The sequence below is a fragment of the Xenopus laevis genome, chromosome 2S, assembly GCF_017654675.1.
Source record: "Xenopus laevis strain J_2021 chromosome 2S, Xenopus_laevis_v10.1, whole genome shotgun sequence".
Classification (NCBI taxonomy): domain Eukaryota; kingdom Metazoa; phylum Chordata; class Amphibia; order Anura; family Pipidae; genus Xenopus; species Xenopus laevis.
Window position 1 is genome coordinate 166,076,893 of NC_054374.1, and position 14,847 is coordinate 166,091,739.

At 42.6% G+C, this 14,847-nt stretch overlaps 1 protein-coding gene across 3 annotated transcripts; it reads left to right on the top strand.

Annotated features, from left to right (window-relative positions):
• Positions 1 to 100: 100 nt before the first annotated feature.
• On the top strand, positions 101 to 14,308 carry LOC108710061 (gastrula zinc finger protein XlCGF26.1-like). 3 transcript variants are annotated; one of them, XM_041584645.1, is made up of 7 exons: positions 101 to 259; positions 4,913 to 5,000; positions 6,899 to 7,048; positions 7,828 to 7,972; positions 9,316 to 9,404; positions 11,316 to 11,385; positions 12,810 to 14,308. In XM_041584645.1, exons 2-7 carry the CDS (start codon positions 4,920 to 4,922, stop codon positions 14,195 to 14,197), a joined length of 1,923 nt encoding a protein of 640 aa, XP_041440579.1. In that variant the 5' UTR covers positions 101 to 259; positions 4,913 to 4,919; the 3' UTR covers positions 14,198 to 14,308. The 3 variants fall into 3 exon arrangements, with proteins under 3 accessions (XP_041440579.1, XP_018105929.1, XP_018105930.1); XM_018250440.2 differs by having other exon boundaries at positions 11,313 to 11,385; positions 12,810 to 14,307; XM_018250441.2 differs by lacking the exon at positions 101 to 259 and adding an exon at positions 319 to 569 and having other exon boundaries at positions 11,313 to 11,385; positions 12,810 to 14,307.
• Positions 14,309 to 14,847: the final 539 nt, after the last annotated feature.

The following is a 14,847-nucleotide window of genomic DNA, read 5'->3' on the forward strand; positions in this document are numbered from 1 at the left end:
CAAGATGCACCGCCAAATTCGCGCTTTACCAAGAATGTCAAAGGAAAGCTTTTATAGCGCGCATGCGCATGTATTGCCTTTACTTGCCGCCCAAAAGAAAGATGGCCACCGTGAGCTACTGTAGTAAAGGGAGGGGCTGTTTATAATTTGTCCCTCCTGTCAACATCCTTTACCGCTATCGCTGATTGACGGCGGCCATTTTTGCTGAGGGTAAAGTGCCCTGTTTGGCAACACTGTAGAGGAAGACCGTGAAAAAAAGGTACTGAAGGCTGAAAAATGTTTAGTCAGGGCTGATGGGAATGTAAGGGAGAGTAGGGGCTGGGAATTGAGCTAATTAGGGACCTACGAATGAGCAAAGGGGCTACATTGGGAAGTATTGGATACAGGGGTTTGTGGCAGAAGAAAGGGAGGGGGATGGAGAACTTTTTCCTGGGGAGTTGGGCACAAGAGGTGAAGGAGCACAAGGAGGATGAGGAGGTGCTGAATGGCCGCCATGATGGTTTCTTCAGGGTCACTGGGTGTATTAGTTGGGCCCTATGATAAGTCACAGGACTGAGGAATAGATGCAGGTCTGTGAGTTGTATATGAATCCATACAGTGTACATGGTGCTGTAGTCACAACCTATGTCTGTGCCATCATTTTCCTCCTATTTGCCATAATTTGTCTCGTATTTGCCATAATTTGCCTCATACGTGCCATAATTTGCCTTGTATGTGCCATTGCCTCGTGCGGGCCATGAAGCTGCCCCATTTATTTGCTTTCACATTATGTAGAATTCATACTGACCAGGTGGCGCCCCACATTGCTGCCTTTGATTTTCATATGAATATATGCAGAACAATCTATAAACATCCCTCTATCATGGATGCCCAGTGCTTTCCAGGCCAGGCCCCATGTTGCCTGGAGACAAACAAAGTGGCAGGGAGAGAAAATAGAGAACCCTATGGTACTGACTCCATGGTACTGTTATACTGATGCTGTAGAACACAGTTCCCCAAACTTCAAAATGTAAAAGGAGTTGGAGAGCAACACAAGCATGAAAAAAGTTCCAATAAGGGCTGTGATTGGCTATTTGGTAGCCTCCAAGGCAGTGATCCCCAAGCAGTGGCTCACGAGCAACATGTTGCTTATCAATCCCTTGGATGCAGGGCTAGAACTTAGGGATCGGCAGAAGAGGCATGTGCCTACACAAAGTTAAGGCGTGCCAGGCACGTACCTCTTCTGCCTCCTTCCCTTAGTTCCTTTCTTCCTTCTATCGCCTTCCCCTAGTCCCTTCTTTCTTCTGCCTCCTTCCTCTATTTCCTTCCTCCTACCCCTAGTTCCTTCCTGTCAGGTGTTGCTGGGAGTCGGGCCGGGGACCTTTGGGTTTCTGGCTCGATGCCCTGGCCATTTGGCCAGGTGAGCAGCCTGTAGGGTTACTCACTGTGTGTAACCTGGCCTCTGCAGTCCCAGCCCAGCTGCCGCCTGATTGGCCTCTCCAGCCCCAGCTCAGCTGCTGCCTATCTTAATCAACCAATCAGGGCTGCCTCTTCCCTATTTAAGGGCAGCTCTCTGACCACTCCTTGCCAGAGCATTGCATGGTTTTCTAGTACTGCGGCATCGCCCCTAACTAGGTTTCTAGCTCTTGCCCCTTCTCCCTTGTTAGTCTGCCTTGTCTTGTCCTGCTTACCTTTCCTATCTTGTACCTTTCTAGCCTCGACCTTGTTCCAACCCTACCTTGTACTCCTCTCTTGCTATCCAGCTTCCAGCTCTCTAGCTAACCTGCTTCCAGTCCCTTCTTGCTATCCCGCTCCAGTCTCCCTCTCTTGCTATCCCGCTCCAGTCTCCCTCTCTTGCTATCCCGCTCCAGTCTCCCTCTCTTGCTATCCCGCTCCAGTCTCCCTCTCTTGCTATCCCGCTCCAGTCTCCCTCTCTTGCTATCCCGCTCCAGTCTCCCTCTCTTGCTATCCCGCTCCAGTCTCCCTCTCTTGCTATCCCGCTCCAGTCTCCCTCTCTTGCTATCCCGCTCCAGTCTCCCTCTCTTGCTATCCCGCTCCAGTCTCCCTCTCTTGCTATCCCGCTCCTGTCTCCCTCTGCACTCTATCCCCCAGTTTGATCTACGCCCGCACCGTCCTGTTCCACTCCTGCCACATCCAGTCCTTTCCTGTTGAGTCGTCGCCCTCTTCTTCCTGTCTTGTCCAGTCCTGATCGTCGTCCTATCCGTCCTGTTCCAGTCTGACTCTTCGCCCTCATCTACCTGTTCCTGCTTCCCTTCAAGTTTCCCCTTGGCACATACAGCCCCTGCCTCAAGGACTCGCCCTTTCCCTTCAGACTCTACAGCGCCCCCTGCCTAATCCTTGACACTTCCTTCTGTCGCCTTCCCCTATTTCCTTCCTCCTTCCAGTAGTTCCTTCCTTTTGCCTCCTTCCCCTAGTTCCTTCCTTCTTCTGTCACCTTCCCCTAGTTCCTTCTGTCGCCTTCCCCTATTTCCTTCCTCCTTCCACTAGTTCCTTCCTTCTGCCTCCTTCCCCTAGTTCCTTCTGTCACCTTCCCCTATTTCCTTCCTCCTTCTGCCTCCTTCCACTAGTTCCTTCCTTCTGCCTCCTTCCACTAGTTCCTTCCTTCTTCTGTCGCCTTCCACTAGTTCCTTCCTTCTGTCGCCTTCCCCTAATTCCTTCCTTCTGTCGCCTTCCCCTAATTCCTTCCTTCTGTCGCCTTCCCCTAATTCCTTCCTTCTGTCGCCTTCCCCTAGTTCCTTCCTTCTGTCGCCTTCCTCTAGTTCCTTCCTTCTTCTGCCCCCTTCCCCTAGTTCCTTTCTTCTTCTGCTGCCTTCCCCTAGTACCTTTCTTTTTCTGCCGCCTTCACTTAGTTCCTTCCTTCTTCTGTCGCCTTCCTTAGTTCCTTTCTTCCTCTGCTGAATTCCCCTAGTTCCTTCCTTATTTCTGTCGCTTTTCCCCTAGTTCCTTCCTTCTGTTGCCTTCCTCTAGTTCATTTCTTCTGCTGACTTCCCCTAGTTCCTTTCTTCTTCTGCAGCCTTCCCCTAGTTCCTTTCTTCTTCTGCCGCCTTCCCCTAGTTCCTTCCTTCTTCTGCCGCCTTTCTTAGTTCCTTCCTTCTTCTGCCGCCTTTCTTAGTTCCTTCCTTCTTCTGCCACCTGCCCCTAGTTCCTTCCTTCTTCTGCCACCTTCCCCTAATTCCTTTCTTCTTCTGCCGCCTTCCCCTAGTTCCTTTCTTCTTCTGCTGCCTTCCCCAGTTCCTTTCTTCTTCTGCCGAATTCCCCTAGTTCCTTTCTTCTTCTGCCGAATTCCCCTAGTTTCTTCCTTCTTCTGCCGCCTTCTCCTAGTTCCTTCCTTCTTTTGTCATATTCTACTAGTTCCTTCTTCTGCCTCCTTTCCCTAGTTCCTTCCTTCTTCTGGCACCTTCCTCTAGTTACTTCCTTCTTCTGCCGCCTTCCTTAGTTACTTCCTTCTTCTGCCGCCTTCCTTAGTTACTTCCTTCTTCTGCCGCCTTCCTTAGTTACTTCCTTCTTCTGCCGCCTTCCTTAGTTCCTTCCTTCTTCTGCCGCCTTCCTTAGTTCCTTTCTTCTTCTGCTGCCTTCCCCAGTTCTGTTCTTCTTCTGCCGAATTCCCCTAGTTCCTTTCTTCTTCTGCTGCCTTCCCCAGTTCCTTTCTTCTTCTGCCAAATTCCCCTAGTTTCTTCCTTCTTCTGCCTCCTTCCCCTAGTTCCTTCCTTCTTCTGTCGCCTTCCTCTTGTTCCTTCCTTCTGTCGCCTACCTCTAGTTCCTTTCTTCTTCTGCAACTTTCCCCTAGTTCCTTTCTTCTTCTGTCACTTTCCCCTAGTTCCTTCCTTCATCTGCCACTTTCCCCTAGTTCCTTCCTTCTTCTGCCGCCTTCCTTTAGTTCCTTCCTTCTTCTGCCGCCTTCCCCTAGATGTGGCACATATTTGGCGTGTGCTCTCTTCTGGCCATGCATGCTCATACACATGTGCGCACGAGGAGGGGATGGATGGCCTAATTGCCTAGGGCACCTAGCTGACTCGGCCCGGCACTGCTTGGATGTTGCTCCCAGTGGCCTCAAAAACCAAGTTTTGGTTGCATAAACAGATGTACAGGCCAAACAGAGTCTCTTGTAGGCTGCCAGTCACACAACCCATAATTGGCAGCCCCAGAAACAGTTTTCATGTTGCTCCCCAACTCTTATTAACATGTGAATGTGGATCAGGGGTAAGAAAAAAGGTTGGGGTCCCTACTGGGCGACTGGCAGCCTACAGGAGGCTCAGTTGAGCGGTACACCTGGTTTGTATACAACCAAAATGTGCCTCCAAGCCTGGAATTGAAAAATAAGCACTGGGAGCAACAACCAAGGGTTTGGTGAGCAACATGTTGCACGTGAGCCACTGGTTGGGGATCACTGATGTAAAGTCTACCTCTGACACTAAGTGATATAAAGATTTAGGTCTGGCTTGGTAAAACTATAGGCCTACAACATATAGTAGATTTTATGTCGGCTTTTTGTAGATCACAGGCTTATCAACTGAGCCAGTTACTTATTTCAGTGGGATTCATATCTGAACAGAGATTCAAAATAGGCCTTGACACTTCAAGACCAGAACAAGCCACTATATAGTTCGCGTCTACAGCAGCCACACTGGCATTTGCCACAATCTACAGCTTGCCAGTGTGGGTCTGATGGAATCATGGGGTATTTTGTTCTGAAACCACTCCTATGGGTGCAATCTCAGAACAAATAATGGAGAACAATTTTCTTTCAGTACCACTGTCTGAATTCTGCAGACTAAAAATACACACTATGATTCATTTCAGTCGTCAGAGTATAACTTATGACATTTTGAGCAATCGGTTGCCATGTTTATTGAAACAGAAATATTATAAATTTTTTTCATGTAATTCGACCCTCATCCTGAACTATTCATAGAACAATCATGATGGACAGAGACAGAAACCGGGTGACTGAAAAGATCCTGGACCTCACCCTGGAGATTATCTGTCTGCTGACGGGAGAGGTGAGTGCTATTTGCTTGTTGTATTGAAATGAAGCAGGTGACCTGCAGGTGCGCCTGGGTCACATGACCAAGATGTCTGCTTGGTGATGCAGGATGAGCGCCGTGCGTCTTGTTGCTATACTCACTTCTGTCCTACAAAAGACCTCATGACTTTTCACTGGATATCATGTTGGCCTTGTTCACCTTCAAACACATTTTCAGTTAAGTTGGTTTCAGATAGTTCACCAGAAATAAAGACTTTTTCTATTTACTTTCCATTTTCTATTTGTGACTGTTTTTCTATTAATGAAGTATAAAGTTACATTTTTCACCTTCTAAAGCAGCTCTGGGGGGTGTCGCAGACTTTTTAACTGTTCTAAATTGATACATTTAGGGGCAGATTTATTAAAGGGATACTGTCGTGGAATTTTTTTCTTTCAAAACACATCAATCCGTTAATAGTGCTGCTCCAGCAGAATTCTGCACTGATATCCATTTCTCAAAAGAGCAAACAGATTTTTTTTTTTATATTTAGTTTTGAAATCTGACATGGCGCTCAACATACTGTCAGTTTTCCATCTGCCCCCAGTCATGTGAATTGTGCTCTGATAAACTTCAGTCACTCTTTACTGCTGTACTGCAAGTTATAGTGATATCACCCGCCCAGCAGCCTAACAGAACAATGGGAAGGTAACCAGATAGCAGCTCTCTAACACAAGATAACAGCTGAGTGGTAGATCTAAGAACAGCACTCAATAGTAAAATCCAGGTCCCAATGAGACACATTCAGTTACATTGAGTAGAAGAAACAGGCTGCCAGAAAGCAGTTCCATCCTAAAGTGCTGGCTCTTTCTGAAATCACATGACCAGGCAAAATGAGCTGAGATGCACCTACACACCAATATTACAACTAAATACACTTGCTGCTTCAGGAATGACATTTTATATTGTCGATTAAATTATTTGCAGTGTAATTTAGAAATAAAAACAACATCATAAAAATCATAACAGAATCCCTTTAAGGTTTGAATTGTCAATTCTAATTTTCGAATTTTTGGTCAAATTCGAGTGGGGAATAATCCAAACTCGAATTCAAAGTGGAGATTTATCATACCTGAACCCTGGGAACAATTTGAATTAGACTTTTCACCACCTTAAACCTGCCAAGTTCATGTAGAAGTCAATGGCAGAGGTCCAGTGACCCATTTGAAGATGTTTATAGCTTTCCTTACATTCGAGTTTTTTTTCAGAGAAAAAACTCGATTCGAGTTTAGTCGAATTTGATTTGAATTTTCGGGTTGTTAATATTCGTTCCAGTTGTAGATATTCGATTTTTTTCTTAAATAATATACTATTCAAATTTTGAGGTCACTCGAGTTCATTCGAATTAAAAAAAAAAAATTGACCTTTGATAAATCTGCCCCTACGTTGATACATTTCTTATCTTTGTCCCTACTGAGCAAAATCCTTGAGTGTCATTAAAGGCGGCTGTTAGAATTGATACAATAGTTGCTAATATTTCACAGATATTGCTGAGAAATGTATCAAATAATTGTATCAACTAAATGTAGCAAATTATAACAGTTCAGATGCTTCTTGATCACTGAGCTGCCAGACTGAAACCCCAGAGACTCGAACATTAAACTTCAATTTTGGGTAAATGATAAAGAATTAAAGATGGAAAGCAATTGGAAAAAATAATTGTTTATGGTGTACAATCTGTAAACAACTAAACTGAAAAAATAGTTTGAAAGATGAACAACATTAAGGAGTTAAAACATATCTTATTGTTTTAATTCACATGTTGCAAAAGGAATGTTTAGAATATTAATGCAGAACACATCATCTTTCTAAAGTGCCTATAACTTAACACAGACAGGTCTGTATGAGAACTCAGGGGTTTCTTGCTTTACTTCTAGGATTACATTGTTGTGAAGAAGACAGACCATGAAAAGGTTCAGCCCAATCAGTGCTTGGCACGTTCACTGACATCACTCGTGCAAGAGGAAAAAAAAACCAAGAAGAACCCAAAACTTACAGACAAGATTCCTAAGAGATCAACTTCAGAGGTGACTTTCAAGGATAAGTAAACCTTTAAAATAAGTGAATGTAAAATGGATGAGGAGGCTATTCTAAGCACTTTTGCAATGTATATTCATAGTTTATTTTGTTTTTATTCCAAGATATTAAGGGATACATGTGCTGTTAATATGAATGAATCTTGTTGCAACAGCGCCACCTGCTGGTCAGTTTCCCACCAGTCTGACCAGCAAGTAGTCAAGGAAGTTGTCAGGAGAAAGAAAGAGGCTGATGTTCTTCTGCTTAGGAAAGATGTGAGAGGGGTTTCTAATTGTTTTCCTAAGCAGAAGAACATCAGCAAATGTGCTTAGAATAGCCCCCTAATCAGTTTACACTCACTTATTCTAAAGGTTAACTTATTCTTTTAATATTGGGAATTAAACCTGAAGCTAAAGTGGGAATTCAGGAAGTCGAGAATAATAGAGAGGGAGATGAAAAGAAAACTTTTTGTTGGCATAGGTGGCAAAAAATATAAGAATTTTGATAGGAGTTTTGAAAGAAGTTGATGGGGAGAGAGAATATTACAAGGATAAATGGGGGGGGAGGGGAAGAGAATGGTGCAGTGGGAGAGGAAATGGATGAACTGAGAGAGGAGGAAATTGGGGAAGTTGTAGGGAATTGTACAATTAGTGGGGAGAAAAGGGCCATTGGCTAAGCAAGAAAAAAAGGGGGGGTATTCCCAAAAAAGTTGAGAATGAGGTTAAACATCTTTTTCCTGTTCTACATTTCCAGACTTTTCCCAAACTAATGCTGTCTGTGTGTGCTTTAGGCTCCTGCCTGTTGTCCGAACAATGACGGTTCATGCCCACCAGCTGGGCAGTTGGAACTTTCCAAAGGGAACCTGGAACAGTATGAGGATGTCGCCATGGAAAATCAAGAGTCTTCAAGAAAATCAAAAATCAAGAGCCCTGGGTGTAAGAGACTTCAGTGCTTCAGTCATTTAGTTCTGTAGAAATAGGAAGGGTGTGCTATGCCAATTTCCTTACGAGACATTCATAGTCTGTCTAAAATGTGTATTACCTTTCTAGCCTCCTGGATGGGTTGACAGTATGTAATTTTAATTATGTGACCTGTAGCTATGTCTTGTATAAACAATTATTTTTAAAGGATAAGTAAACATTTAAAATAAGTGAATGTAAAATTGATGAGGGGGCTATTCTAAGCACTTTTGCAATGTTCATTCATAGTTTATTTTGTTTTTATTCCAAGATATTAAGGGATACATGTACTGTTAATATGAATGAATTTTGTTACAACAGCGCCACCTGCTGGTCAGTTTCCCACCAGTCTGACCAGCAAGTAGTCAAGGAAGTTGTCAGGAGAAAGAAAGAGGCTGATGTTCTTCTGCTTAGGAAAGATGTGAGAAAGGTTTCTAATTTTATTCCTAAGCAGAAGAACATGGCCGTGCAAGAGTAACGGCAACTTAGAAATAAAGAGAAATAACTTTTCATTGGTAATATGTACAGATTTGGAAGCATTAAAGGGGTGCTTCACCTTTTAATTTTAGTATATTATAGTATGCATGATTCTCGGCAACTTTTCAGTCGATCTTCAATATTTATTTTTTGTAGTTTTTTAATTATTTGCCTCCTTCTTCTGACTCTTTCCAGCTTTCAAATGGTCGTCACTGACCCCATCTAAAATCAAATGCTCGTTAAGGCTACACATTTATTGTTATTGCTACTTTTTATTACTCTTTATTACTCCTCTTTCTATTCAGGCCTCTCCTAATTATATTCCAGTCTCTTATTCAAATTAGTGCACGTTTGCTAGGGTCATTTGGACCCTAGCGACAAGATGGCTGATTATTGCAAATAATTTGGCAGAATTTGCAAATAATAAAAAGCTAAATAACTCAAAAACTATAAATAATTAAAAATAAAAACCAAATGCAAATTGTCTCAGAATAACCCTCTCTTCATCATACTAACAGTTAATTTAAAGGTAAACAACCCCTTTAAAAAGTTACCCAAATATGACTCGTGCTGTGTGTTTGCTATTTGATACTTATACTTTAAGTAAGGGATTGCCTACTACTTGCGTGTGCTGTGCTTTTCTATCTTGCACATCTTAATGACTTCAAGCTGGGGGGTTTAACGGGGATGCCTAGGTCCCACCTACCTCTGATCCATATGTATTAATTGCTCAGTTTAAGAAATGCAAATAGTTTCTGACTTGGTGGAGCATTAGAATGGCATAAATCAGAGTTCAAAGCCTCCAATGACAGTGTCCGTTTAATTGTGTGTTCAATCTTCAGATATCTCCAGTACTCCAGAAAGATGTCACATGTCCCCATTCTCACAGGCTGATACCGAGGCCAATGGGAAGAGTGTACAAGATTACCAGGTACTTAATCTGTAAGATGGTTTGTATTGAAGATTTATTGATGCCATGTATCTGTGTTAAGGTGGCCATACACGGGCCGATAAAAGCTGCCGACAGACCGAGTCGGCAGCTTATTGGCCCGTGTATGGGGGCCCCCGACGGGCTTCCCCGATCGAGATCTGGCCGAAAGTCGGCCAGATCTCGATCGGATGGGGTTAAAAATCCCGTCGGATCGCGGCCGCATCTGTTCGTTGATGCGGTCCCGCGATCCGACCGCCCGTTTGCGAACGTGAAGGATCCGATCGTTGGGCCCTAGGGCCCACGATCGGATCAGCCCGATATTGCCCACCTCAAGGTGGGCATATCGGAGGGAGATCTGCTCGTTTGGCGACATCGCCAAACGAGCGGATCTATCCGTGTATGGCCACCTTTAGACCATACATTGCTGTTTAGAGTTAAAGGAGAACTAAACCCCTTTGTGACTCTCTGCCCTTTGTATGAATCTTTTTAAAGAATACCCCTTGGCTCCTACCTCATGTGGTTGGAACAAACTCTCAATCCATCTTGAATGCATGCACCTGCCTGAATGTCCCATCCCTCCCTGCAGAGTTCAGTACAGCACGTCATCCTCTGTGATAGAAAGAACCAGAAATTATTAAAGGATAAGTAAACCTTTAAAATAAGTGAGTGTAAAATTGATGAGGGGGCTATTTTAAGCACTTTTGTAATGTACGTTCATTATTTTGTTTGTATTCCAAGATATTAAGGGATACATGTACTGTTAATATGAATGAATTTTGTTACAACAGCACCACCTGCTGGTCAGTTTCCCACCAGTCTGACCAGCAAGTAGTCAAGGAAGTTGTCAGGAGAAAGAAAGAGGCTGATGTTCTTCTGCTTAGGAATAAAATTAGAAACCTTTCTCACATCTTTCCTAAGCAGAAGAACATCAGCCTCTTTCTTTCTCCTGACAACTTCCTTGACTACTTGGTGGTCAGACTGGTGGGAAACTGACCAGCAGGTGGCGCTGTTGTAACAAAATTCATTCATATTAACAGTACATGTATCCCTTAATATCTTGGAATTAAAACAAAATAAATAATGACTGTACATTGCAAAAGTTCTTAGACTAGCCCTCTCATCAATTTTACATTCACTTATTGCAAAGGTTTACTTATCCTTTAAAAACAACTATAATAATAGGGAAGGCTTACTTCTCCTTGGATTTTTTTTCAAATCTTCAACTTGAATTTGACCTTTAAAGTGCCCCATTAGACAAAGGCGAAAAGGCAACACAGCTTGAATTCCTCTGTACACTGAACATGGAAGTCCGCTTCCCACCAATGACCTATAGCAACTAAGTCTTTTTTTAAGCGTCTGCAGCTTTAATATATGCTCATGTCATTACCCCCAAAATGTTCCAAAGGAATAGAAACATAAATTAAAAGGAGAACTAAACCATAAAAATTAATGTGGCTAAAAATGCCATATTTTATATGCGAATCTGACTTCTGGTTTAGCGCACAAAGGAATTCAAGCTGCCTTTGCCTTTCTCCTATGGGGCACTTTTCAGGTTAGATTCAGGCTGAAGCTTGAAAAAAATCCAAGGGGAAGTAAGCCTTACCTATCATTATAGCTTTTGAGGGAGAATTAAGTATAAAAGAACATTGGTGTCACTGGTTCTTTAATCTAAGACTGTGGCCAGGGAGTGAAGAAAGAAGTGTTTTTTTAAATCTGGATTTTTACACAATGAGACTTCTGTAATATTTATATATACTAATTCAGGTGGGGTGGAATAAACAATTCTGAAGGGTTTGAACATGCCATTAGGGTTTTTTTCTGCTTAAAGTAAAGATTCGATGTATGGTTTGGTCTGAGCAAAACTGGTTCACTGCTAATTATGATTAATAACCCTGTGATTGTGTGTAGCAGGTTGACAAGTTGGATGTTCTGTTCCCCCAGCAGTGTAAGAAGGAGGAGGTCCCTACAGAGATAAACACAGGTGGGGCTTAAGTGCTAAATAAAGGGGAGTTTTATAATGTTTTTAATGATGTTAAGTTGGAATGTTTTGCCTTCAGGATAAACCTAATGAAATGTATCACTGCTTTTGGGGTAAAACACAGAAGAACCCCCAGTTTACATTTTTCACGGGACCAGAAAAAAATTATGTAAGATCTGGGAAAAAATTAAATTCAGGGAAACGTGTTAAAGTAACTTTTTTTTGCAAGTACTGAAAGGATTTAAGCACAGGAGTCTGTTTTACTTTGAGATACAATATTTAGTGTGTTAATAACAAAGGTTAAACATTGCAGTGTTAATGTTACACTATGGGGAGCGTGTGCAAGTCTCTCTGTCAGTCACACACAACCTAAAGCAATAAGTGATTGGTGCAGGTCTGTATAAGGGACAGACTAATTTGAAGTGACCATTCACAGACAGAACCATGGCAAAATATAAGGGATGCATTGAATCCACTATTTTGGATTCGGCCGAACCCCCAAATCCTTTGTGAAAGATTCACCCGAATCCGAACCCTAATTCTCATATGCAAATTAGGGGTGGGAAGTGGAAGCATTTTTTACTTCCTTGTTTTGTGACAAAAAGTCATGTGATTTCCATCCCCACCGCAATTAATTTCATATGCAAATTAGGATTCGGTACAGCCGGGCAGAAGTATTCGGCTGAAAAAGGCAGAATTTTGGATTTGGTGCATCCCTACAAAATATACATCTGGTTAGTATTTTAAACCTCTGTATCTCACAAATAATAACATTCATAGAGGGAAAAAAACAGTTTTTGGGAACATCAGGACAAAATTTTGATGTAAAATCTGGGAAAACATCAGGGAAATGCACCCATTTAAATGCATTATAAATTGGTGGGACCACAAATACCAGGAAATGCAGGATTCAGCCGAATCCGAATCCTAATTTGCATATGCAAATTAGGGGTGGGAAGTGAAAACATTTTACTTCCTTGTTTTGTGACAAAAAGTCATGTGATTTCCATCCCCACCACAATTAATTTCATATGCAAATTAGGATTCGGTTCAGCCGGGCAGAAGGATTCGGCTGAAAAAGGCCGAATTCTGGATTCAGTGCATCCCTACAAAATATAGTATTTTAAACCTCTTTATTTTACAAATAATAACATTCATAGAAGAAAAAAAACTGTTTTTGGGAACATCAGGACAACATTTTGATGTAAAATCTGGGAAAACCTCAGGGAAATGCACCCATTTAAATGCATTATAAATTGGTGGGACCACAAATGTAAAATGCGGGAAAACTTAAAATCAGGGTACTTAAAATCGAGGTTTCACTATGAGTGCAATGGGTTTTATACATACATTTGACGTTTCCAGAACTCCATTTGTCTTTGCCATTTTGCATTTCCCTTTATCTTTCATTTTTTGTTTCCCAACAGGATTTCCATTCACTTGGGAAGCCAAAATGGAAGCTTTCCATCCGCCCTTTTCTGAGTTTTCCATGAATAACAAGAGTGTTCCTCAAAATAGCCAAGAAATAAGAAATACTAAGTTAAATCCATTGGGCGAAACATTGAAAACATCCATCAGTATTCCTGTTAAGAACAAAACTTTACAAGAAGAAACTCACCTCCAGGACTTACCTGATGATTTAGGCGTTTCATTTCACCCAAGTACTTGCTGTAATGAGAAAACCCAAGATGTATCTCATCCTCCGGACAGCGCCAAGTTCAATCAAACAGTCCAGATGACAGAAAAGCTGTATTTGTGTTCAGAGTGTGGCAAATGCTTTACTAACAATTCTGATCTAGTCGCCCATCAGAGAGTTCACACAGAGGAGAAGGCGTATTTGTGTTATGAATGTGGCTCCTTTTTTACCTGCAGCTCAGATCTGGCAAAGCACAAAAAAATTCACGCCAGTGAAAATTCATTGTCGGAATCTGAATATGCAAAGTGTCCTGCCCCAGTCACAGGCTCTTATGAGAAAATGCAGACCGGAGAGAAGCCATTAGTCTGCACAGAGTGTGGCAAATGTTTCACTTGCAGTTTAGATCTTGCGGCACATCAGAGGGATCACGTGGAAGCCAAGAACACGCCGAGTTCTGAACTTGAAGCACCACTGAAGGGCACAACTGTTCTTCCACATCAGAGGATTGACGCCCGACTAAAAGAGTTTGTGTGTTCTAATTGTGGTGAGTGTTTCACAATGAAATCGGAGCTGGTGAAGCATCACAGGATTCATGTAGAACAGAACCCCTTTGCTTGTTCCGAATGCGGAAAATGCTTCACTGAGTTATCTCATCTTCATAGACACCAGGCCATGCACTCAGCAGGGACACCGTCCATTTCTTCAGAACCTGAGGAACGTCGCAAGGATAGTCCAAATACATCCAAACCGGAGAAAAGTCAACTAGAAGAGAAACACTTTGTTAGCGCTGAATGTGGCGCAGGCTTTTCCACTAGCCCCGAGATTGTTACGCATGAAATCCTACACATCGCAGAGAAAGAATTTGTTTGCGCTGAATGCGGAGAATGTTTCGCTAATAATTCCGATCTTGCATCACACGCAGTCATTCATGCAGCAGGGGAGAACCCATTCCTCCGTCCCTATGGTTCAAGTTACTTTATAAGCTACAGCTCTGCGGGGGACAAACCATACGCTTGCTCTGACTGCGGGAAAGGCTTTGCATTTAGATCGGCTTATCTCAGGCATCAGAGGATTCACACAGGGGAGAAACCTTTTGTGTGTTCTCAATGTGGAAAACGTTTTACTCAAAAAACTCATCTCATTACCCATCAGAGAGTTCACAGAAATAATTATATTTAGTACAGTCCATGTTTTTGCAGGTTTAGTTTCAATGGTTATATTTGTATTAAATTATGTGATATATATATATATATATATATATATATCCATATAGAAAGCTGAAGCACACTGGGATTTGTCAAGATAAAACTTATTTTATTAGATCAACGTTTCGGTCCTCACAGGGACCTTTATCAGACCTGGGTCCTTGCTCCAGTAAGTGTGTGCCACAGCCTTTCTATATCAGAGCCGGGCCAAACCGGCCAGGCGCCCTTGGCAACCTGGCCGGCCACGGTGCCGGCTTAGTGTCTGCTCAATCGCGCATGCGCGAAAGTGCGCGCAATCGCATTTAAACGCAAATTACCAGCAGCAGCCAGGGAGACACAGGACCGGACATGGGGTAGGTGAAAGAGCAGGTACGTGCCTGGCGTCCCCTCAGCTTTGCGCCCTAGGCACGTGCCTACTCTGCATATATATATATATATATATATATATATATATTCATTCAACAAAACAAACTGCATTAGCAGGGCTTTTTCATTTGAAAAATCAAAGTGGTTTATTCAACGTTTCAGCCCCCACAAACCGAACCGAAAGTGGAGCAAAAAAAACCCACAATGATGACGTGTGCTGTGGGCGTCTTACCCACACTGTGACGTAAGCATCGTGTT